Source organism: Sparus aurata, chromosome 20 (assembly GCF_900880675.1).
Source record: "Sparus aurata chromosome 20, fSpaAur1.1, whole genome shotgun sequence".
In the NCBI taxonomy this organism is placed as follows: domain Eukaryota; kingdom Metazoa; phylum Chordata; class Actinopteri; order Spariformes; family Sparidae; genus Sparus; species Sparus aurata.
This window is the reverse complement of record NC_044206.1, coordinates 7281371-7307489: the sequence shown is the minus strand read 5'-3', so window position 1 is coordinate 7307489 and position 26119 is coordinate 7281371. Positions and strand designations below refer to the sequence as shown.

Below are 26119 nucleotides of genomic sequence, written 5' to 3'. Positions count from 1 at the left end.
GTATGTGAGAGGACAGGGAGGAAGCAGGAGGAGGACTGAGGAGTATGGGGCAAATGAAGGAAGAAAGAGTCAATAGGTCAGTTATATAGATTAATGCAGGCAGAGAAGAATATGAGGCGGGTTTCCAGAGAAATCACTGTATGGATTTTTTTTTACCGTACCTTTGATTATTGTGGTTTTAGTGGTGTGTAGAATATTGGCCACCTTCCTTTTGAGGCGGCAGCTCCTGTAACTTGTTTTTATTGCCCCCGTTCAGTCACTTTGTGTGAACGTTATCACCGTCCTTCTGTTGTGGTGTGTTTTTCCCCAGCTGCTACACTGCACCATAAAGTTTCCCAGTGGATATAAAGTTCTGCTGTGGTAGAAATAGTACGAAACAGTGTGGGCAGAGATTCCTTTTCCAGCATGAAAGCAAGAAAAAAAAAACATTTCAGGTCCACTGCACCAGTTCATATATTACCATGACACCTGTTTCTCAGACAGGTGTGTTTTGGGTTTTTTTTTGTTTTGTTTTAATGCATGCAGCGTGGGCTATATGGAAGCCCATAACTGCCAGGAAAAGAAATGGATGAAATGATAGCATTAACAAAATCTTTAAGGTAGATGATCAGATCGATGTCAATCTTGTATGTGCACACAGAATATAAAGTTCCAGCCGGCTGCCAGTTAGCCGATAGCTTAGCCTAATGATTGGTCCTGGGTGAACAGCTTGCCCAGATCTGTCCAAAGTCATACATAAATTAAAAAATGACAAGTTGCTGTCATTGTTATTCATTTATATACAAAAACAGGCCAGCAACAAATCTAGCAACTTTTGGGGTCCTTTGTTATTCTCTCTGAAAAATAAAATGAAAAAAATAAAAATAAAAAAAAATCACCAGTATTTTTTCCTAATTAATTTTCTTTGGTTCTCTGGACTGACTGTGTGCACTGTGTGAGGGAGAAGCAGCATGTTCAGTTGACCAATCAGCAGTGAGACAGGATGGCGAATGAGCTGTGGACCTGCTGAACGACCAATCACTAATCCCACTGCTGGTCAGTTCTCCTTTGTTTTCGGTGTCAACAAGTTTACAACAATGACTTTCAGTTTTCAGTGTCTAGATTTGGGCTTTGTGACACTTCATCTCCCCAGTCTGAACAACAAATTCATGAAAGTAATAGTGACCAATCATAAAGCCGGTTGGAGTTAATTCAGCTGAGCTTGACTTATTTAAACTTTCATTTAAAAATACGAGTGAACAGGGAGTTACTCAGTGGAACTATTTCTTGGCGAACAGTGGCTGGGTGTAGGGACTTTGTGGTGTCTTGTCATTTTACACTTCTGAATGGATTAGATAGACAATATGATGTTTTATTCATGAATTTTACAGGAACTTATAGGAAAACATTTTTTTCCTTTTGGTAGGAGCCAGGCTAAATGTTTCCAGTAGTTATGCTAAGATAAGCTGAGCTGACCCACCGCTGAAGTCACCTATTCATTCATACACTGATGGCAGAGGCTGCCATGCAAGGCTCCAACTGCTCGTCCAGGAGCAATTTGGGGTTCAGTATCTTGCTCAAGGACACTTTAACATGCAGCAGGAGGGAGCCGGGATTTCAACTAGCAAACTTCCCATTGCTAGACGACCCGCTCTGCCTCCTGAGCTACAGCTGCCCAAGGTAATAAATGAACTATTTAGCAGAGATAAGAAATTCATACTATTTGAGAAGTTTTCCCCTCTGTCAAAAAGATGATTTTTTAAATCATTTTTTTCTTTTTTCTTTTTTTTTTTTTTTGGCAGAATTAGGCTTCCATAGAGTTGCCTACGACAGAGCTTGAAAGTGTGTTAGAAGGACCTAAACTGGCATTTCAGGTCATATGCAACACACAGATGTTGCGTTGAGTGTCTTCAAGGTGATTCGGCTGGAATAACTCAATCATCATCATGAGATTCTCAGCAGCTGAGTCCCCAATATGAAGACCCATGAGTCCCTAAAGGTGATATTTTTTTATTCTTGTTTGCACAAGTTGTTCTTCTGTTTCGGACAAGACGATAACTTGTTCGCACAGTATAGAAAAACATTACCTCGCATCGACAGCCAGCCAAGTTCAATTAGAACCGCTATTGAGTTTAATCCCACTGAAGGCCCAAGTTACGATGTTTACTGTAGGCAAGTTGAATTAATGCGCCTTCCCTGAGTTAGATGCCTGTATTGAAATGTAAAAACAGACATCATCACAACAGGAAACTGATCCGGGAAAGAGATATGCTTCAACCTTTGTGTTTTATGCTTTTTGGATGAAAAACAAATACCAAATAGGGCTCGACTGGAAGTACAGCTGGGGAACTTCGGCTATAGCTGTGAGTCATCCGGGGTTTTTGTCGATGAACTTTCTTTTCAAAAAGGACAGCCAGAGCAGATCTCGCTTGCGTGCACTCGCAGCTACTGATGGGCAAACACACAAAGGAAAAGAGCAAAAAGTGGGTGAAGAAGTAACACGAGAGAACTAATCAGCATTTTATCGGCTCTCTCCATCTCCCTCTCTTGTGCACGTCCCAGAGATTCATCATGTGTTGCCAGACCCGGTTTGCGTGGTGGATGGGGAGGTAACTAGAGCGATGGAGGCTGAGGGGGAGCAGGGCGACTAGTTCATCATGTTAGCCTAGTTAGATGAAAGCAGAGAGAAAGGGATGCTCATTATATCCTTCCTTTGCACATTTCCCCCCTGTTTTCCTCCCCGGCTCCTTCCTCTTCCCTCTTACTCAGTGTCACAGTTTTGCATCATGCCGTTGCGCAAGACAACAGGTTAATTACACGCTTCTCGCTGCTCACTTTGGCCCCCAAATTGGAATCGTTGACAACATTGTGCCGAAAGGTAGAATCCGTCATCGCTCGGTGTCTTTACGTGATCGTTATTGGTTTGCCATTTGCTGAACCAGACTGCCATGGGCCGGTGCAAGGGTCACTTCATGTAGATTAAAGGTGAGGTGTAACACAGTGCGATCAGTGCGGGCTAATACTGCATAGTCTAATGCTGATCTTTTGAGTGGTGTCGGACAGTTTTATCGACGTCTTCTTTTGTCATCCAAACTTTTGCGTTTCAGTTGAATACTTCCTGAAATAGAGGAAAATGAAAAAATAAAAATAAAAATCCTCTTAAAAAATGGTCCCATTTGTTCACGCAGCCAGCTGAATTCAACTGACGTCAGCGCTGTAGCTTTACAATGCATGAATCGCCCCGCAAACACAGACTCCAAGTAACCGGGCCGTCTTCGTGTCCGAGTCCTTGACATTTCCTCGACATTTGATGACATTTGTGGACACATGTAAACTGCAGGATTTGACAGTCTATCAAAAATGGAAGGAGAATAGTGATGGTCAAATGTCAACAGGCTCCTGCCATCTGTTGTTGTGGCTGCAGCACTGAGGTAAAGTGCGCTGTGGGACAGTGTCGCGGGGGTCACTTCTGCTGTGTCATGGCTCACAGTCAGGGCGCTCTTGGGCTTCCTATCTATGGCTTCCTAGACACAAACTGGACGTCCGTTTGATGACTAGTTGTTAAAGCCCCTGAAAACTCTTTTCAAAGTCTTTATGTTTCTGTATTTTAATTAACTAAGCAACAAACAGAGTATCTAAATCCTGCCTGGTGATCAGATGAACAAGACATGACCTTTTCCAAAAATACAGAACGCCCTCCTCTAAAATAACCAAAAATAACTTTGGCAAAACTGTAATGCGTATACTGTATATTGCGTTCATGCTCATGAGTAAGAAGCTGATTGAAGAAAAAAGTTTTCGGGCCCACTGCAGTGAAGTTGGAAGTATCAGTACATTTTCATTTGAATTTGGGGGATATTTTTGCATTTTTGATCATCTTCTCTTTCGATTGCGATCACCAGGGTTGTGTCACATTATATAAAAATGCACTCAGTTACTTAATATCGGTACAAATACGATGGCATTTTTATTGGACAAGGAAACAAAACAAAACCGTTTCAAGTATGGAGGGTCAATTTTAAAGTCTGTAAACGATCACAGGTCAGATCACAATTATTCAACTATATATAACTTTTTCCATTTTCTCTTACATATAGTTTTGGCTAGACAAAAACCTCTGTTATTGTTTCAGTGCTAATTTCCCATCTGACTTCTTTTTGGCAATGTGGCCCACTTCCCATATCTCGACCTAAGTTTTAAAAAACTGTGATCTAATCCTTTATGCACCTTGGACTATATAGTGGTATAGTGGTATATTGAGGTTGGACTATATAGTGGCCTTGTAATTTAGGTGGTGATGGAAACTTGGCTGTAAAAGTGATTTAAAATTCTGTTGGTGTTGCTTCTCATTCAGTAGGGCTAGGCTGAATGAAATGTGGTGGTGTGACAATTGGAGCAATTTCTGCTTTGGACGATGGTTCTCCCTGCTCCCTCAAATATTATCACTTAAAAGGATTTAGTGAATCCATGCCATTGATTAGGTGAATGCCTTGTGAAAGCATAGCACAAATTTACTTTGCTTTATTGAAATCACTTTGCTAAGACATGTATTGATTAGAAAAATTGGCCAGTGTGTCACAGTTCATTGAAGGTAAATCCCCACACAAGCACTAGATGCTTGAGTGAGTAGAATATTAAAGAAATGACTATTAAAGCTCGGGTCAGTAAGTTATTCTAGAATGATTATTGGATGCTTCTAGGTTGGATTTTTTAGTGTGATACTTTTCAAACTTAACTTTTGCTGGTCTATACAGTCTCACCAACCCCAGCTTTTGCTATTCAAATGAAAACCAAAAGAACATTAAGCCAAAGGAATGTAACAACTGTTGCATGTGGACACACACATGTGGCCTGCTATCCTTTTAAACTTGTGATTGCTGGAGTAATTTTAATTGTAGAGAAGTTAATGTACCATAGCCGTGTATGCAATTTCAATACAAGATTCCTTATCAGCATCAAATCACCTCAAAGCAACATTCCTCTCAAAAGTTCCTTCCTACTTCCTACACTGTTGGTGAAATTGCAACCAGGTCTCTGATGGAAGAGATATTAAAAGATTTTGTGTGACAGATGCCTCGACAGACGCTTATTGTTAGCATATGGTGCTTCATGATTGAGTTCTGCTGTAACTGAATGAAATACCAATACAGTCACTCCTCGCTGCCAAATTCCTTAAACAGCATCACGCCCGCTAATCAAAGGAAGGAGCTTAGATATGGTTGGAGGGGCCGTGATGTTGCAACAAAGGGATGGGGCACCAAGAAAATGCGAACAATGTGACAAATAACAAACACCAATCAGGGGACACACTGTTGGATAGAAATGTCAGACTGTGTGCCAGAATGAATGATCTCAACAATTGTCGGTTGCGATAAAAATCTTGTACAGACATTCACGGTAGTCAGAGGATGGACCCTACTGAATTTGCTGATCCCAAATTTGGTCCAATTTGACACTTAAGCATGTGAAATATCTCAAGGTCCAGATGGCAATCCCACAGTGCCACTGTGATGTTTGAGATTTTGAGGGGTTTTCAAATGTGTCAACTGTAGGAGAGATCAACGATAAGATAAATATGATATAATATAATATATATAATATGAAAACTTTAGTAATCTCTGACATTTAAAGTGAAACTTGCGCCAAAAAGCAACCGAGGCTTTATTTGTGATTGAATATGAGTCAAACCTTCATGTAAAAGCACAATTTCAACGAAAGAGGCACTTTTAAGATTTACCGTAGTTTCGTTTTCGGGCAAGCTAATTTTCAATGGAGTCCGGGGGCACTCGTACGCTAGCATCAAAATCACTAGGTCGCACTCGGGGATTGAAACTTAGCGATGCGCTGTAGATACAGCTACTAACGTGAGTTGTCCAAAATCCTTCTTTTTAGTAAACTCTGTGTACACACACAATGTTCTGAATGCTCATGTTCATGTGTAGAGACCCTGGTGATTCTACGAGCAAAGTTTCATGGTGTGTCGAGCCTTCTTAGTGTTTTTAAAATAGCGAAACCCCACCTGAAACTATGGTAAATCTTGCCTCTTTCGTCGTAATTATGCTTTTACACGAAGGTTTGACTCATATTCAATCACAAATAAAGCCTCGGTTGCTTTTTGGCAAGAGTTTCACTTTAATGGATGGATGGATGGATGTATAGTACCTAACCCCTCTCCTAACAGGAAGGTATGAGGGAGTCGCTGCAATCAAAGGGGACCAGTCAAGCGGCGTCCCAGTGATCTCTGCTGGGCACCAGACTGAGAGTGAACACATCCTCGTAGACTGACAGATGCTATCTTGGAGACTATTGAAACAGTATGGAGGTGATTTACAGCAGCTCTCACCTGGACTGCCTCTTCAGGAATGAGAAAACACAGCATTATTAATGATGTCAGTTCATTTTTTTAAATGCTTAAAGGAAAATTATGGGCCAGGTGGTCCCACTGAGCCACTGCAATGTTGACATTTGGGGTTTTGAGGGGTTTTCAAATGCCTCAACTGTTGGAAGGATTCAAGATTTAAGATAAATATGATATGAAATATATAATATAAACGCTTTGGTAGTCTCTGACTTTTAATAGATGGATGGATAGTACCCAACCCCTTCCCTAACAGGAGAGTATATGGTTAGATGAATAAGTGGAGGAATGGCTAGATATGTGGATAAACTAAAGTTGAAAAAAGGAAGAGATAAAGGTGAATGAGTGGCAATTAGCAATGAAAATATTGACTTGCTGTGTGACCCTTGTAAATCGAAGTTGATGTCAGTGATTAAACACCATGTAAAGTCAACGCTAACAGCAACCCCATGAGTACGATCCATATAGGAGCAAATCATCTCAGTCGCTTTGATCTGTCTTCGAAGAAATCTGTGGCCTCGCATTGCACCCAACGCAAACAAACTGCTTCTCATTAAATCTCAGGCCCTCTGTGATTTACTGTGTTAATTTCTGCTCATACATACACAAATAAAAACGTTGATATTCTGCGAGCAGCGCTTGGTGTATTGATGATTTGATTACTGCTGCTATCCCATTGACTGGCTGTCAGGCTATACAGCTGGGATGGCTTCTGTAATAAGAAGACACATACTGTACATTCACATCATTGCCTTGGGTTCACTGGAGGTTTGTTTCTCAACATCCACAGGATGCAATAATTCAGCCTTTATTAAAAAATATAAATGTATCTGTATATATTGTGTATATTTAGATTTGTTTCTGCTATGTGGTTGCGTGGTTGTCTGCAGATAGAGAATGGGGCAATTCAGATAGATTCACCTATTATTAATCTTTTAAACACAATTGGCATTTTGATCAGCGACAGGCACTTGGGAGCAGTAGAAAGCTGTAAACACAATCTAACACACGTTACACTACAATAACATTAAATGTGTCATTTGTAAGAAATGGCAAGAATTGAAAGGTAGGAACAAACCTACTTTAACCGTTTACTGCTGTTCACTGAACTGTTTGCTGTAGCTATCTTTGGCTGTTGTAACTAACTGCCATCAACTAGTAGCTCAGTTAGCCATTGAGCGAAGTAGCCGCATGACAGGGGAGTCACTGCAATCAATGGGGATCAGTCAAGCAGCCTCCCAGCTATCTCTGCTGGGCACCAGACCGAGAGTGAACACATCCTCTTAGACTGACAGATGCTATCTTAAGGCCCCCACACACCGCCCAGACGTCCAACTGCCTTATCCGACCACTCTCCGACCACTCCGTTGCCTCTTGTCTGACCCGTTCGGCAGAAAAGGTGCATTGAACACACCGCTTCGACGTGCTGCCTACGCCACAGTAGCGTGTACATTCTGCGCCTGCCAATCAGAACGGCCATTCAGCTGGCACACAACCAATCAGAGGATCCAATGGCTCAGACGTCCGACGGCCCTCCTCCTCAGACTTCGCATGCTCAGTCGGATCCAACAACGTCCGCGCGGCTCTGAAAGCTTCCGACAGAGCCGAACACACCAAACATATTTGTTCCCGACCTCGTCCGAGTCTCTCCAAACGCTTCAGACGTCCAACGGTTGGGCTGGTGTGTTCCTGCCTTTAGAGACAAATGATGCAGTATGGAGGTGATTTACAGCAGCTCTCAGCTGGACTGCCTCTTCAGGGAAAAAACACAGCATTGTTGATGATGTCAGTTTATTTTTAAATGCTTAAACTAAAATTCTGGGCCAGATGGTTTGTTACCAAGAACCATCTAGTAAGCCGTATGTTCTCCTGACGTAGCAGAAGAACAGTATGTTCTCCTCACTTAGCAGGAGAACATACCAGTGCAGCTAGTTTGTAAATCAGATTCTAAATCCAATCGGAGCAAGTGCGAAAATATATTTTCCTTTGAGAAAAAAATCTTTAGAGCTGATCATTGCTCTTCTTTCTGTAAAGATATTATTCTTAATGCCGATTAGCAGTTTACAGTGTGTCTGTCTGAGCTCTTCATCAAGGCATACTGACAGCTTTTATCTTGGCACCTCTACAGACAATATGTTCCCCAGCCCATTTCTGCTGTAAAGACATCAGGAGACTCTTTCAGATGGTTCACTCATCAGGAATGTATTCCCTCCATGGCAGCAAAACACATTATTACAACAGGCAGACTGTTATTGTATTTGATGAAACTCACTAGCCTAGCAACATCAAGGTTGTAATCAAATCATGCCGCAGCATTTTCTGTACAACAGGACTCCTCATTTAAAAAGAATATCTGATGTTGTGATATGCAAGTATGTTTTCCTCGAATGTAATACAAACCCCACTTTTTTAAATGTAATTTCCGGAACAAACTATGGGAGAAGAAATGGCCTAAAAATGTGAAGCAAGGCTCAGGTTGGAAGTCTCCCCATTCATTTGAGTAAGTGGGTATTTGCACTGTTCTACCAAGTTACACAAACCTTTAATTTCACCCATAGCCAATACATAATATCTGCTATATGTAATGATGGAACCGAGGCTTAAACCTCAGCAGGCATGTCACATCTGCAAGCTACTTCACAGGCTCCTGGCCCCTTGAAAGAAGATTGATAAAGTGGAAGTGGAATTCCTTTTTGATGAGACATCTAAACTCTAAACAGCGCTGTGACCACAAAGAACATGGATAAAAGCTGCAGATCATTTTTCTTCTGGACGTTTTTGCAGCAGAGAGCGCACACTTGCGTGGCTTCTCGCTATTGTGGCCGTAACTCTCTCCAGACCGTTGAAAAAAAGCCGAAGGCCAGCCAAATTGTCAACACACATACGCACACACACACACACATCTCTGTCTCCCTCCCTCACGACTTCTCTCTCAGGTTAATGAAGTGTGACCACTCTGACAGTAGAGACCCGCTCAGAGAACCCACTGAGGAGCAGGTCACACCCTCCATATTCCTAAAGAAAACACACACACACACACACTCAGGCATGCAGGAATACCTTGATTCGGCCTTTGTATTTGATGGCATCGGTCCTGGAGCATGCGTGCGTCTGTGTGTGCGTTACAGGCCTCAGCTTTCGGTGGCTTATGGAAATTTTCTCCCACCTACGATACTACATCTGTTCCCCTGGTACCACTCCCCTCCTTCCCTCTGATCTGCGTCCAGATGACATTCCTGTCTGGCCAGCTTCATCACAGTCCCATGATGAATGAGACGCTCTCATTTACATAATGCACTGCTGGAACGGGAGACGGAGACGAAAGCAGAAACGAAAGGAAACACACTTGAACTCTGGACGCCCATCTGAACTCTGTGAGACACTCTGTTTCTTATGGAGGTGAAAAGGCAACATTTATGTATATTAAGTTAAGAAATAGAGCTGGTCCATTCATCAGTAAGTTGGCCTTGTGTCCGTCTATCCTATTGATACTTTGTACCATCTACATAAACTTTCCATTCTTTGGGCACTTGGATATCCGTGTTTGTTGGAAAACAATTGTTGAGATTTCAGGGGGATCACTACAGCCAGTGGGTTTCATTTCAATTTTGGAACAAGGACTTTCGGTCAAGATTACACAACAATCCATCAAATAGTTGTTGAGATTCAGTTTGAACTAAATAGGTGGACGAACAAGCGAATAGACATTGCAACCTCAGTACCAAGTTGCTAGTTAACACAACATTCTAAGTTCCTGGGAAGGTTTGGCCTTTTTGTATTGGGGACATGTTCAGTACAAGTCAGTTCTCGCAAAAAAATGGTTTGAGGTTGGGTCGCAACTGAATTGCAGTGTACGGCTAATGCAGCAGAAATTGCCCTGTCATTTTACAAAGAACATGGTCCACAAAATAGTCTATTAGCCTAATAAAATGCAACTATATGCAGGACACATATACTGCATGCTTGGATGCTGAAGCTGTTAAAATTATCCAATGTTACTTTTATAACATATCTTTAAGGTGATAAATAGCTGTGATATTAAGAGAATAGGTGATATCTTGCTGAATTGCAACAGCTAACCAAGAGGAGGATTGATAGCCCCTGCTGGTTGAACCTGTGCATCACTTCTCTTACAGAAGGTTTAGCTGCACCAAGAGGATGTAGCTGGCTGCTAAACTGCTAACTGGTGCGTATATACCACTTTATACTTTAGGAAAGTAATCTCTTCTGTTAAACTAATGAAGAAAAGGTCAGAAGTCAATGGTTTGCAACTTTGCAGTTAGCCAAGCTAAGTAACTTGACCCACTGGAACTCATATCAAAGCGGCCAGTGTAGATTCTTGACAGGAGCTTGGCTTAGCTAGCTTAGTAAGCTAAGGCGGTCCTGCAAGAGTGTGTAGCTTTGAAGCCTGATTAATAGCTTGGTTGTTGATAAGCATTAATCCTGAAACTGAAAAAAAAAAAAAAAAAAAAAAAAAAGTTTTATAAAGGTTCATAGTAGATATAACACACTGGCTGCTAACCTTGAGCTAATTATGTAGGTTAATCATTGCTGTGACTGTACAAAAATGCTAATGTTGTATATACTCAACGGTGGAAATATCAGTTTCAATGGCGAGTTAATGACTTAAAAATGGCATTTACGTTGTGTTTTTCCAATTTGCTGGTGTTAGCTGAAGAAAGATAGAGTTTAGAGGTTGGTCCAAGTTGTAGAGGGGACACTTTCCTGTTTAACCGTAACTGCTACACGTTAAGTTAGCATTTTGCAAAACTGGTGACAATCCACTTGCGTTCAAACTAGGCTAAGTTTGGAGAGCTACACTGCTACTAAAAACATTGAAGTTTCCAAAAGGGATGAAATCTGGTGACCGTGAAGTTTATAGCATCTGATTAGCCTAACTGTCATACTCATCAAACCATGAAACAGCCTGTGGTGCTCTATATCGAGGTATTTGGAGTGTATCTGGAGGTAGTCAACTCATTTATAACGTTTTTTTCTTCCGTATTTGTCACCTAGCTATATCCAAACAGTGCTGTCTGGAGTTCACAGTTTCCTCCCGTTATCAAGCACTGAATTAAAGTGGGAAGTCGGAGGGAATGTAGGGATTACAGCATGCCAATAAGACATAGCTGGTGAACTCTAATGGCGAGACGTATAGAAATCCAATCACTCAGAAATGTCTGCATGTCCGCACACAGCAAGGATGCATTGTGAAGCAAGCAGTCTCTCCCCCTTTTCCTCCATGTTTCTTTCTCTCATCTCTCTCTTTCACACAAACACACACACTCCTTCCTAACCCCTACACTTTTCCATCATTCAAATAATTCAAAACACCCACCCGAGCCATCACGCAAATGGAAATATTGATCTCCCTTTCAGCGGATCATTTCGGTTAGGAAAAGGGCTCGAGACAAATGCGAGGCCCCCAGTCTTTTATTTAATCTTTACCGGGTAACATTTATACACTCAAAAGGCCGTCTGCTGTTTCTGACGCGCGTGTTGGAAACATGAGCGTTCCGTCAAACTCAGCGCTGCGGGGGAAGGTCGGCGAGAGGCTTTTTCAATCATGTGCGGGACGTAAACACCTTCGTCTTGTTTTGCTCTCCCTCGCGATGAACGGGAATCGGTCTGTTTCCGAGGCTGAGGTGGCAGCAGGGAAAGTGTACTCATGCATTGCAGTGAAGCGTTCTTCTGTCTGACTGTGCTGTGTGTGTGTGTGTGTGTGTGTGTCTGTGTGAAGTATTTGTGTCCGATAATGTTTGTCGTTGTGTTTTCATCCCTCCGCTCGCTGTTTGTGCATGCGTGGAAGGTGATAGGCAGGTGAACAGACTGCCTTGTCAGATGCAATTGGCAGGTAGCAGCTGTAGATCATGTTTGAGGTCAGAGGTTTGGAACAAACGCGCACGCCCCCACACAAAGTGTCAGGCCACCTTATTAGTACTGACCTGGTAATGAAGGAATCCAAAAAAAGGAGTCCGTTTGGACAGTTGTCCTGACAAGCACTACTAAAACAAACTAGACGGCGGCAAGAAGTGCAAGTTTTAAAAGTTTTAACACTTGTAGGGAGGCGACGAAAATGCCAACCTGCTATTTTCCTTCTTCCCGAAAACAGCATTCAAAAGATTCAATTAGTTGCCCAGCAAGAGTGTCTATGTGAGTGTGTACATGAAAAAATGCGTGTCCAGGGTTAGTCCGTCTGTCAATACATTTCCCCTGTGGGAGTGATCGATGCCCGTGATCGCTTTTCCTTTTCCTGTGTGAGCAGGCGCAGCCAGCTTTTAACCCACATAGCCATCAGGCTGAATGGTCGACACTTGCACTGCGATTTCTCATGCTACCTATTAGACAACATGAGCTGGCAGCTGGTCGGATGAGGACAAGAATGGTCTTTGCTGAATTAGGTCATTTTCTAATCACAGAATTTGGATGTGCGATAGCATTTATGATTCGAGTGTTGCGTCAGTGTCTTGACCTTAGTTTGCTGTTTTTAAATCCTCCATAGTTAGATGTTTAAGCACAAGTACACATACCTCCAAGCCAGGGGAGGAAAAGTTAGGACAATTCCAACAAATAGGTAAAAACTAATATAAAATGATTAAACCATCGTCATTGAGTATATATTTCAAATATAATAATACAATTAATGATCTATTTGTTTTTACTTGTTTTTGGCAGTAAAAGTTAAATATCCCCATCGACCAAAAAGTAAACATCCATATCGACCGACCACCCCCCTGTATCTGCATGAAATGGTTTGGTCCTGCCATAGCGCACTTATCAGCGACCGTGTTTAGTTGCAGTCAGTAGATGCGCCAGAACTACAGTGACCACAATGTTGCCTAAATCAAAATCTGGTTTTCAAAAAAGGAAAGAGAGGAAAGAGAGAGAGGAAAGACAAAGGAAAGGGTGTCAGTCTGTAACCCAGTTTTTCACCAAGAAAGGTGGGTAGCCTTCAGTCTGTGAGTGGTATTAACCTGTTGGCTTAATACATAGTGAAATAAGCTAGCTAGCTACAGACTAGTGTTAGCCTACATTTCATCAACATTTAATCAGTGCAGGGAAACGTTTGGCAAGATATTCATATTAAATCATTGTCGCTGCTCCTTTTAGCAGACTTAACAACAGATGAGTCAGCAGCAGCCCAGTCTCCATATAACTGTCCCAGTGAAGAAGGTGAGCAACACTGTGTTGAGTGTTCAGTGACATGCCAGTTAGCATCAATGCAGACAGTCTGTGAGGATTTCTCTGTCTCTCTGGCTCTTTTTACCATTACAAAAAAGAAAATGAAATATTTATTAATGACACATTCAAACACAAATTATGTTCTCACATAATGATCAGTGAGGCAGAGTGTAATTAAAATAAACATGTAGTTTGAACAGATACGACTAGTGCATCATCATCATCATCATCATCATCATCATCATCAGCTGTCTGTCAGCCCCCTATAAAATAAAAATAGCCTGTAATCCATATTTATTCCAGAATGATTTTCATGTATTAAAAACAGTTCTGAAATAAAAAAGAGCACATGTATGTGTATATATAATATAGTTCAAATTCAGCTATCACTAAAATAGAATGTGTGGTCAGTAGTTTGGGACTCTCACCCCCCTGCTTTTCTGGTGCATGCAGACTGTGTGACTCAGTACAACTCCCAATACAATCAGAGAAATGTTTGTATTTCCTGGAAATCAGAAGATGAAATCGCAACAATCATATAGCCTCATATATGTATTTTATCACCCCGAATCCAATGCCACCGCCTGTGAGTCTACAGCTGTGGAGATAAATTAGACCTGCATGTGGGACTACAAGGGAGACAGTGAGCAGTACCCACGTAACTGTCATGTTGTTCTTTTCACAAATATGGGCATGATAGTCAAAAATATCATTAAAATGCATAGTTGTATATAAAACGGCATAAATATTTTTCGCTGGCCTAAACAAGGGCCCGATTATATTTTTTTCATGGGGCCCAAAATCCCTGGCGGTGCCCCTGCTCCAAGCTGCCCTGCTGGAAAAACCAGCATAGCTGGTGACCAGCATAGACCAGCATATGTTGTGTTTTGGTGCTGGTATGCTGGTGACCAGCATCCCATGCTGGTGCTGGTATGTTGATGCTGGTATGCTGGTGACCAGCATGGGATGTGTCAACAACTTATTTTATATTGCAGAGTATGAGGAGGAGTGAATTTGGCTGTGAAAATTCAATACAGGGCACAGAGTCAATGAGTTTGTCACAGAACACCAAGTTTATTGAAAACAAGCTTCAAACCTGCAAGATTTTGGGCTCATTTGAGGGCACCCGAAACAAACTGCACTATAAATACAACACTTTGTTTGATGCTTCCATCTCTCACACAAGTTTATGTTAACAATTTTATAAAGTTTTTCTTTTGTATGTACATAAACTAATTTCTTCTTTCAGATGTTGAGCACAAAAATCCAATAAAAATAAAATAAGCCATCCAGCTGACAGGTGTGGCAAATCAAGATGCTGATTGAACAGGACTCAGGCACAGGTGTTCCCTGCCAGCATTGGCAGGGAACTTCCCATGCTGGTGCTAGCATGCTGGTGACCAGCTTTCTCAGCAACCAGACTATCCTGGTAGGCCATCATAATTAATGGGACCTTGCTGGTGGACCAGCTTCTTCATGCTGGTCCACCAGCTAAAGCAGCACCAAACCAGCACTAACCAGCATATGCCAGCATAGACCATCATGGAAATCGTGCTGGTCTATGCTGGTTTTTTCAGCAGGGTGTACATATGCAGCATATGTTGTGTTTTGGTGCTGGTCTATGCTGTTTTTTTTCTAGCAGGGCAGCTGGAAGACATGTATTTATTATAAACTTGTACTGTTGTCATGTTAAACTGCAGCTGACTGTTTAAGTCTTCATGTCACTCAGAATAGACACCTCACAGTCCTGCTGTGTGATTAGCTGTTGGCTATATTAGCTGCGTTAGCTTTTAGCTATCAGCTCTGTAGCCATTAGCGCCCTTAGCAAAACACACAACAGTAATCTGCTGCCCAGGGGTAGAGCCAGTGTCTTGTTACCGGAGGGCTGCTGGTTCGATCCTCGCAGTCTGCATGTCGAAGTGTCCTTGGGCAAGACGCTGAACCCCAAAAAGCTGCTCCTCCTGTTAGCATTGACTCAAAGCATCACTGTGCCTAACTGCAGCCTCGCGGAGCTGCTAGCATGGCTGCAGACTCTTAGTGTTGCTGTCCTGTGCACAAAAGCTGTTTGGATTAGTACATTAATGACTGCGACATTTGCAAATAATGTATTTTCCAATGCGAGCATTTCCTCTGCGACTCAGTTCGTGTACTTTAAATGGTGCACACTATTCACAGATAATGGTTAATGATGATAGAGCAGTCATAAATACATAAACCTCCAAAAATTAAATGCATAACCTCCAGAGAAATATTCTATTTAATCATGTATGCAGTATTATTTATACATAGGATTACGCAGAACATGACCCAGTATCTGGCTGCGTGCATGTAAACACTCATTACGATGTATTCACAACATGTCTCAGCCCTGTATTCATACGCTCTTTACTTGCATATGCATGAAACACAAAGAAACTTGCATGACTTGATAAACACACACTCAATCCCAATTCTCCCTATTTTGGATTGTCCTGTCTGGTAGTTTTGGTATCATTTTCCACGCGTCGGCAGTACGGACCGTCTCAAAATACCCATATTAAACCCTTCTCGCCCTTTAGCTATTACTGTCATGGGCTCCAGAGCGGGGCCCCGCACTGTTCTGCCTCACCCCCGGGGGACAGCCGCTCGTCCTGGGCTGACTCGCAGAGACCCCCAGTGGGAACGCAGAGAGCTCTGTGGGAGCCGACGCTGACGGAGCTGGAGGATGCTCAAAGAGGAAAAAGATGAAAGGCAGAGGCAGAGAGGGAAGCGCTGAGGGGCCCCTTCTGCTTCTCCCTCTCGTCTTCGTCTCAACTTTTTCTCAGTTCAGTCTCAGTTTTTGTCATGTCGCGATGGCAGCTCCTTGTTATCAATTTATGTTTGTTAAAAAGAAAATAAAGCAGTTTTAATAAGGGCTCAGAAGGGGGGGGGGGGGGGGGAATCAAAGAGAAAACAAAAGTAGAGTGTGGATCTCACGTCTCTGCACCTATCTATTAGTCATCACAGCACTGTGTTGTTGAACTACTTCTTAGTAGACTGCTTAATCTCCTAAACCTGTTCTCCTTCTGCTCCCCCTCCTCCTGGTCCTCCTCCATCGACTTCTCTCTGCTTCTCCATCCTACTTCTCCTGCACCCTCTTTCTCCTTCCTTTTTTCCTCCTCTGCTCGTCCTCTCGTCACACACACCCATCCTCTTCTTTCAGTTACTCTCATTTCTCTTTTCTCCCTCTCCCTCTTCCTTTTCCCCCTCTTCCTCCTGTACTTCATCTTCATCTCGCCCCTCCGATCTCATCTCCGTCCTCCTTTTCTTGCCTCCATGTCATTACAGGCATATAATTTATGAAGTGTTGAAAATGTTCCTCTCCGAGCTGCTCCGCTCTGTAACCAAGGTTACCAACATGTGAATCAGTATCACTGTAATCACGTGTGATTTTTTTTTTTTTTTTTTTTTAGGTGGGCAAGCAGGAATGGAAAAGCTTCAAGCTTTGTATAGTCTGGAGTCTTGTGTTTAACATTTTTCAATTAGAAGTGATTTTTTGTTTATAAATGACTGATATTGTTGTTGACCCTCTTCGGGCTCCCATAACAAGGCCACACACACACATACACAGACACACTGTATGAGTCACACGGGGTGCATTGTATTACTGTATTGTTTTGGATTGAATGTGGGCTAAAATAAACTGACATGCTGATTTTATTCTATTTATCATTTGGCAGATAAATAGAAAAAGTTGAGACCGGAGGGAGTCGCCTCTTGTACCAGTGCGCAGCCCTGTCCCGTCCAGTAGCTTCGTTCAACCATGTAAGCTTCTGTCAGGTGTGTGTGTGTATGTTGATGTGTGTTACTGAGGGGGCAGTCAGACCACAGTCTTACCATATCCCTTGGATAAACTTCACATTATCATGTACACTTGTAAATTCTTGTCACAATCCAGATGAGATTGAAGACACTTTGATGTGTCTCTATCAGTCAGATCGTAAATCTGGCTGTACTCCATCAGGACTGTCCTACCTTTAGTCCAGCAGGAGGTGGTGATGCACCTGAAGCTCGTCGGTGACCACTAATAACACTACGAGATGGATACCTTTTGACTTAACCGCTGATTCCGAATGTCCGCTCTCTGGATATGTGGGCAGAACCCTCTCCGACTTCAGTTGTACCGTGACATGTTAACTGTCCTCATGTTGAGCCCGCGAGGCCAGAGACTGCAAAGTTCTATAAGCTGTTGATAGACAGGCTTAGACCTGTGGTTGAATATCATTTCTGACTTACATGTATGTAATTCAAGTCACTTTTAATAAGATAATTGTTTTATAGAATGATAAGGATAAAGTTTTTGCAATTTTTTTTTAGTCAATAAATCAGCGAGGTCCAGTGGACGCCCTTGTGGACTAAAGGAATTGTGGACTTTTGACAGCACTCAGCACACATTTCCAAGGAACGCAAAATCTGTGAGACAAGAGCGGTGAAGTCCGGACGGTAAAGTTGGATTGAGCCGAGCGGTTAAGCAGTATAGCGTGTATTTTGGCAATGCTCACAGCCTGTCAGGTGGAGACCCTCCAAAAATGGGACCCTTGGCAAAAGTGCCCAGAGAGTTGGAGCCATGTTAGCTAAAAGTGGCGCTGGCTAATGCAGAAGTGGTGTTCAACAAATCATTCTGTCTCAGTCCTGTACTCCTGTACCTGAATCCCAAGTTGACACATATAACACTGCCAGGCCTCTCTACAACAGCTTGCCACCATTTTGCGTTTCTCTTGTATTCTAGATGGGAGGAGCCGGGCGGATACCAGGTAGATGGTCTGGCCCTGAGAAACCTATTTTGTCAGGTGACAACTTACCATCAATGATGAGCTCAGTTTGGATTACGTTAGCGTTGTTGTCCTTGGTTTTGTCATCGTTTATGTCAGCTGGCGTGCGCAGATGGGAATAACGTCATGTCACTTATTTCCAATCAGAGTTTAGCAACACATATATTGGAACATAATGCCAGTTGTTTGCTTGTGTTTCCAGTAATGTCAGTAAACTAAACCGCGCCCACACAGGCCTGTTTTATGCATTTTTGAGTTTTTGCGTGTTCAACTCTCAATAAATAATAACTGAGGATGTTTTTCTCCTGAATCTTAAGTTTGACTGTTGCTTATTTAGACGTGAAGGTAATTGTATAGAGGAACGGTTACAATTAGAAACAGAGCTTTCAAAGCCTTTAATGTTTTAAATCCAAATAATAGCACTTGCTAGCCCTAAATGGGTGCAGGTTTGCTGGCACTACATACAGGAATGGGCTGCCTGTTCAGAAAATGAATACCACAAAGTTAAACAGCAAATGTGAATAACAACTTCCTGGATTTCACAGCAACCGCAAAGATCATATTCAACCTCAGCTGATTTTATTGATTAAAAGGAACCAGCTTTGCATATGTCAACACGCTGTCAGGGAAATTGAACTGTTTTTGCCCTTATTTCCATGTCTGCTTTGTTGATATTTTCCCCCTGCTTTGGAAAAGTATAGTTACATGACAAAAACATTATGTAAAAAAAAAAAAAAAGGTGTGTTTGCTCTCTACACTCATTTACCATGTATCACAGCACTACATGTGTTAATTATCAGCGGTGAGGAAGCTCTGCTGAAGACAGAAAACAAACACAAATACTCTTTTTTTTTTTTTTTTGCGTTGCTCCTAGTTACTGCAAGGCTACAAAAGCCAAACATGCTAAAATACAACCACTAAATGTGCTCTGGCATGTTTGGGAGTTAAAACAAACAATTCTGATTATCATGCCATTGATTCTCCAAAACTGATATTGATCTCACCATTCCCAAATTAGAATAAAGCAGGCATCTTGCAATAGTCATGCATGGCCGAGGATTGTTGTTTGTTTGATATTAAACCAGATCCAAACCTCACATCAACTCAAATCCATCACATTTAAAAAGAATAAGAGGGTTTGCTTTAAATTCCTTTTTCATGGATGATGATCGTCCATGTGCCGCTGGCTTTTTGCTGCCTGTTCTCTTCAAGACAACAACAGCAACGATTTTTTATGTGACAGGCTGAAGAGAAAGGACTTGCTATTTGGTTTGTGAAAGGAACTGCTGTAGGAAGGTGTTAAGTGACTGGACAACCTCCTGTCCTTTAATGCATTACAGGACAGGAGGTCACCAGGAGGAGGGTTAACTGTAAAAACAGGATTGGATCAAGGAGAGATAGGATGACTGAATGATCAATATTTGTAATTACTTCTTCTGGACGATCCTCACTTCTAGAGCCTGTAGGGGGGAGAACCACTGAGGGTTCAATAACATGGATAGAGATCAATCACACACACATTAACACACACACTCACACACACAAGGCATCATCGTGAAACCCTGATTTCAACGATCAATACAAAAAACATAAAAAAAAATCATGCCCTGTGTTGTGATATCCTTTACACAGTCACGTGTTTCACACAGTGGTGTACCTCACCCCGTCCTTCCTTGTGAAATACAAACTCCAGAATTCCACTGGATGCCTGTGCGATGCGGAACGGCTCCGGGATGGTTTTGCTCCAGCACTGCTGGAGTTGCGAGACCGAGGAGTTCCCACGATAATTACATAATTATGTAATGCGGAGCTAATGGAAGCAAACGCATAGACTAAAGTGAAACCTATCACCTCGCTACCGTCACTGGCAATCCCCACTTGCTGCGTTTGGGTCCGGAACAGCGCAAGCACTGCCGGACAGCTGGAGTTGCGAGACCAAGGAGTTCCCACGATAATTACATAATCAGGCACGACCACAGTTATAGGTATGTGATGACACTTTATACCCAAGCAGGTGTTTTACAGTACTCCACAACTTTCCCAGTCTTGGGTTGCCCCTGCCCTCACCTGTTTAAAATGTTTGTGGCATCAAATTCAGAATAAGCATGTATTTACAAAAAAGAAAGAAGAAAGAAGAAAAAGAAGTTAATGAGGTCAAACATTTAATGTTTGTACTGTTTCATTTGAGTATATGTCGAAAAGGATCAGCAAATTATCACATTCTGCTTTATTGGCCTACTTCAGGGGAGGTGATAGACTCTGGTTGGGAGTCGGTCTCTTTTCCTGACATCAATGCTCATTGTTTTTCAACGCTGCTGCCTCCCTAACATTATATGACCCAACATAAGATCAGAAACACTGAGGAAACATTTGTAAAGGTTTCAAAGTCAGATAAAGTTTGGGATGTAAATGTTTGACTTTGGTTTTGATCTTTCCTGTCAGAGAGTTACAAAGGCATTACCATTTATCCTGCATGAATGTAGGTGCTTAATTTCATGCCTATCCATCCGGTGGTTGTTGCGGTATTAAAGTCTGGACATCAGAATCCCTAAAGCAATGCTGCTAGCATGACCAAAAACAGTCACATACCAATCACTTTAGAACTGTTAAGTTTGTCCTGAGTGTTGCACCAGAGTGTTTTTATAATCCAAGGAGGCTATCACTTTTATGGATAAATGTGCTCAGGAAATTTCATGGCAATTACTAGATTATATGAAATCTTGTGTGCAAAGTGGCCCTTGAGGGTGGTACTAAAGATTGAGTGTCCGAGTCCCCATCCTCCTAGGTGCAGGAATGTTTATTTACACACAGTTTGCCAAAATGCATTTTATTAATTCTAGTGTAAAAGTGGCCCTTTTAGCTGATAGTGGTGCTAAAGAAGGGGCAAGATGTTCAACATAAAGATTCATTGTGGGGACCATTTGAGGTTTAATTCCCCTCCATTGCTTCCAGGAGGCAGCATGGCAGTGCGTTGATTAGCGCTGTTACCTCACAGCAAGAAAGTACTTTGAATGTTCTCTTCAGGCACTCTCGCTTCCTCCCTCAAAGACATACGTGTGAGGTTGATCAGTCTAACTTGGCTGTACCCGCAAATTATTGGTCAAGGAGATATTTTGACCTGTTGGTGGCAAGACAAAAGATCCAAATCGTGAGTAATCATCCTCAGGGAACAGGGGCGGTTCTAGGGGGGGGGCCAGCAGGGGCCAGTGCCCCCGTAACTCTGAGTCTGGACCCCCCTGTGGCCCCCCTTACAGGGAGTCTGCATCAATAATACAATGACAGATTTCTTGCAATGATTTTGTTCTGAAGGGAAAGGCAGAAATAAAGTGTCTCAGCAGTTTACTACCCAATCACAATTGCTGAAATTGTAAACACTGCTTTGTCTGAATGAGGGATTTATCCTTTTTTTCCGGGTTGTATGTGCCCCCTAACAAAAAAGCCGGCCCCAACCTGGCCCCCCTATTAAAACTGGTCTAGAACCGCCACTGTCAGGGAACCATGACTCCATCACATTTTGTGGCAACCCGGCCAGGTCAGATATCTCGCTCTGGGCCAAAGTATTGTATGATTCACCTTACTAACAGACATTGAAGACATTAGCCCTAGTCATAGCTAACCTGGACTCATCTCAAAGATGTCAGAAGTTCCAGACTCTGGTGCAGAGGATGGATCCTCTGGGGACCATGAATATCCTTAGAAGCTTTGGTTTTTTGGCCATTCCATCCAATAGGTTTCGAGACATTGCAATGAAAACTTTTCAACCTCATAGTCATACTAGAGATAAACATTCAAGAGATCACCAGAGTCAGTGGGAGTCGTGTCTTCCAAATGAAAAAAAAACCAAAAAAATCACATTTACAAAAAGGCAGTCGAACCAGTAGCTTTTCAGTGTTTCAGTCTTGACCAAAGTGGGGGAAGGACAAAAAATCAGACCAGCATTGGATCCCTAGAGCCACTTAAATGGCTCAACCTACCTACAGTACATCAAATTAACTAGCAGGCTATCTTCGGTAAAGTGCAATCATTTGTTTTCACGGCATTTGTTACGTCCCTTGTTCCCTAGCTATGGATCGGAGCCCCCTGTCGATTGGAGAGAGAGAAATCACGGACGTATCAACCTCCTCTGTCTCTGGCCTTCTCTGTCAGTGAGGTCTGTCGTCGCAGTCAGCTGAAGGTGAGCACTAATGTACGAGCTGAGCGCGTGCCTGCTGCTGGTCAGGAGGCCTGCAGAGCAGCCGCCACAGAAAGTTTTCCCCGGGAGAGCCGAGATCACTCACTCTGATAAATTGGGGTCTTGGCTCAAATTGGCCAGCACTAACAAACATCATTCATCAACCACTCATAAAAGCACGCCTTGGGAAGTGTTCATGGGGCGCTCAAGTGTTGAATCGCCACTGCTTTATTCCGTTTTATGAATAATAGATGCATAATTGTATTGCTTATTATTAATGGATGTTGTGTTCGCACTTTTAGGTGTGCTGCACTAAGAACCTGGCCGTAATTGTGTTCTACTTTTTCTCTGGCGTAATCAGAACAGTTATTTGGCATTCCTGCCTAATAGGTACAAGCAGTGCTGGATCAATATGTTTTAATGGATACCCTGTTAAGATAGTACACAATTAAGTAATCGGTCCAAACAAAGACTGTTGGCAGAGGCTGTGTAGACTCTCGCTCCTTTTCTCTTTTTGTCTCCTCCTCCTGTGCTCACATCTCACATGCAGGTGTTTTTTTCTTTTTTCTCTTTTTTTTTTTTTCAGGTCATGTGTGCACGTGTGTTTGTCAGACCCAGCACCCCTCTCACGGTGAGCTATGCGCGAAACAGCCCAGGTGATTAATATCCGCCACTGCACACGAGCGCCGGCCGCGACACAATTCTATGAAAAAGAAATTGGCCCCTACTCATTGATTTGCTCCTGCTCTCTAATCAATGATCATACACTGTAATGAAAATAAAGTATGCCACTGCAATGTAGTGAGTAATGCGCTGAGACTATGTGTGTGTGTGTGTGTGTGCATCAGGTTTGTGTAGAATCCTAAAAACATGGAAAAATAATAGACTTGCAACAGGGGTTGTAAATCCAAGGCACTATGTCACTTAAAAACTACAGAGCACAACCTGCTATTCCCTTAACCAGCTGTTGGTACTGAGTGTGTGTGTGTGTGTGTGTGTGTGTGCGTGCGTGCGCGCATGTGTGTGAGGCAGGAAAGCCTGGGGAAACATCTTCCCCTAGTGGCCACCAGCACACATGCCAGCGCACCCACCCAGGGAACGTGGTCCCCAAATCTGGCAACATAAATAAAAAAAAAAAAGCAAAAAAACAGTCTCATTGTTATCACAGCAATATCACATTTCATTTTATTATGATAACACGAGAATGACTGTTGATGATTGCTGTTTGTCTTTTACTTCTGTTGCGTTACTATAACCAATACAAACGGTCCGTTCTCTGCTTAATTGAATAATCTGGAAACTTTTTCCCCCCCTCAAAACTCCCCATAATAAACTCTGCGCCAATCACGCGGCGATGCTGCTGGATACCTTCGCTCCCTCGCCCCTCATTGGCTGACGGCTGACAATAAGATTCCAGCTGTTTCGCCCCCCCCCTCCTCCCCGCGCCGCGGTTCGGATTGACACCCAGCCCGGCCGGTGATGAGGGAGCTCCAACTCAGGACGCGCCGTGATTGGCGCAGAGCGGGCGCTCGTTGGGCGGGGAGTGAGAAGTTAGGATCCCCTCATCCAGCTGTGTGAGCTTCGCTGATGGACGGAACCGACCGAATACAGTCTGGAGGGAGACAAGAGTGAGAGCAGGAGCGCCCGGTCGTTCGAGAGTGCAGCAATGGAGAGGGGTGGTGTTTAGCGATATTTAGAAAAAAATACCAAAGGTCGCCTCTTTGACGCCTGTTTGTGTTCTGCGACAGGATGTGCAGCAGCATCTCCATTGGATCTTTAAAAACCCTGATGCGGGATATGCGCTGAAAACCGCCTGTGGATGCGGAGAAAAAGTACTGGATTCTTCATTTGAAGCGGAGGAAAACGCGGGGAAAACGAATAGATCTCTAATTGTCCTTATTTCTATTTGTCCATCAGCTCCGTGGAGGAGAAAAGGAACCGTCAAGAAGTTTTTGCGCGGTGCTAATATTTTACCTGAGGCTGAAGTAGACGCACGCCTCACGGTTCCTTTTTTTTTTTTTTTTTTTTTTTTTGGTTTCTAACGGGGGATGGCTCTGAAGTGTTGGTGAGGCCCCGGGAGAAGCTTGGACATCGGAGACAGGGGGGCCTGGGCGCACCGCGTCCGTTGAGTCGGACCCCGCGCAGCAGAAGCGCACCACCTGGAAACTACCCGGTCCGCCAGACGCACCAAAACCCACAAGACCCTCTCCTCTGCTTTCTCCCCCCTCGCTCCTCTTTTTCTTTATCTCTTCCCTCCTCGTCTCTCCTTCTTACCAACCGGGTATATATATATATATCAGTCTTGTCTTCAGGCTGGTGTGGACTTTACAGCCACGACAAAAACTGATCATGCGATGACTGAGCGCGCTTTGGGCACATCTACCGAGTCCATTACAGGTAATAAATCGAACGGAAAGATGCTCCGGCACTCATTTAGGAGAAATGGACTGCAACAAATCAGTTCCAAATGAATGTAGTGCTGATAGATTCATTGATTAAAACTGAAGTTTCGGAAACGAGTATTGGAGCAGAGGCGGGCTGTTGTTGCTGATGAGAGGGAGATTTTGGCATTGTTTCTGATGAAAAGGAATGCGAGCCCCGCGTGAATTTTTTCTTTGGAGGGGCTCATCAGGAGCTCGCGGCAGCAAATATCTGCTGAGTTGATCTGCATCCATAAAAAAAAAAATAAAAAAAAAAAATCTTGTTAGTGACATTTTTTTTCATGCCAATAGAAAATGTATGCAATGATTTTTCGATGAGGTGTGCGCATATTTTTTTCCCAAAATAGCCCCTCCAGCAGCACCGCTGCGCCCTACTGTTGCCTGTTAACACATTCTTTAGATGGAACATTGTGAGTATGTGCATCAGGATGTGTTGTAACCATATGGAAAGTTGGTGGATTTGATTCCGGAATGCAAATCAGCCGGTTACTTGATATTGAATGGAATCTTAATAATGCTGCAGACGTTTCCATGGCCGTCAGCTGTATTTACTGTATCTGATCACACGCTTGCGGTCGCCCCCTTTTTGCTTTGCAGGGGGTGAATGATGGCCGAGGATGGGGGAAATCTCTCCGGGGTCCCCGACGCCAGGGGCTCTGAGGGTCGGTCCTCTCTCCCGAGGACTTTCATCCGGCTCAACGACCTGTCCGGGGTCGGGATAGGTGGCGGGGAGCGCAGCGAGGTGGTGGTGGAGCCGGCGTCCCCGGCGCCTGACGGGATCTCTACGACCGGGGAGGAAGCGTCGGCCTGCGGCGGGGAGAACCTGCCCTACCCCACCCTGGCCCCCGTGGTCTTCTTCTACCTGAAACAAACCACCCGGCCTCGGAGCTGGTGTCTCAAGATGGTCTGCAACCCATATCCTTTATTTTTACTTTTTGAGAGTAGGAGTCTGCTCATGCGCACACGCGCGCGCGCTTCTCCACCTGTGGCAGGTAAGAAACACCTGCTTGCCTGAGCAGCTTTTTCCAGTTGACCTCATGGGTTATTACTGAAAGACCATCAGAGGGGGGATCTCAGAGTAAGCACATGGTCTGCTGAGACATCCAGGATTTGACATCCATCAGGGTTTGTGTGTGTGTGTGTGTGTGTGTGTGTTGATCCACCTTGTTCCTATTATCCAGTGAACAAGCTGTGTGAC

At 43.2% G+C, this 26119-nt stretch overlaps 1 protein-coding gene and 1 long non-coding RNA gene across 18 annotated transcripts in view; both read left to right on the top strand.

Annotated features, from left to right (window-relative positions):
* Window positions 1–13466: 13466 nt before the first annotated feature.
* On the top strand, window positions 13467–23199 carry LOC115570667 (uncharacterized). The gene is made up of 4 exons (XR_003981798.1): window positions 13467–13510; window positions 17218–17302; window positions 22373–22483; window positions 23067–23199. It is a non-coding gene; the product is annotated as an uncharacterized LOC115570667 (long non-coding RNA).
* Window positions 23200–23981: 782 nt separating this feature from the next.
* Window positions 23982–26119, top strand: part of cacna1g (calcium channel, voltage-dependent, T type, alpha 1G subunit) — a 275131-nt gene continuing 272993 nt past the window's right edge. For 12 of the 17 annotated variants that reach the window (XM_030399310.1, XM_030399319.1, XM_030399309.1 and 9 more), the window contains exons 1-2: window positions 23988–24877; window positions 25519–25836. In XM_030399310.1, coding sequence (XP_030255170.1) covers window positions 25526–25836 — 311 coding nt within the window. In that variant the 5' untranslated portion in view covers window positions 23988–24877; window positions 25519–25525. Of the gene's footprint in view, window positions 24878–25200; window positions 25332–25518; window positions 25837–26119 lie in introns of those variants that run through there. The other 5 variants (XM_030399315.1, XM_030399314.1, XM_030399313.1 and 2 more) reach the window with 3 other exon arrangements.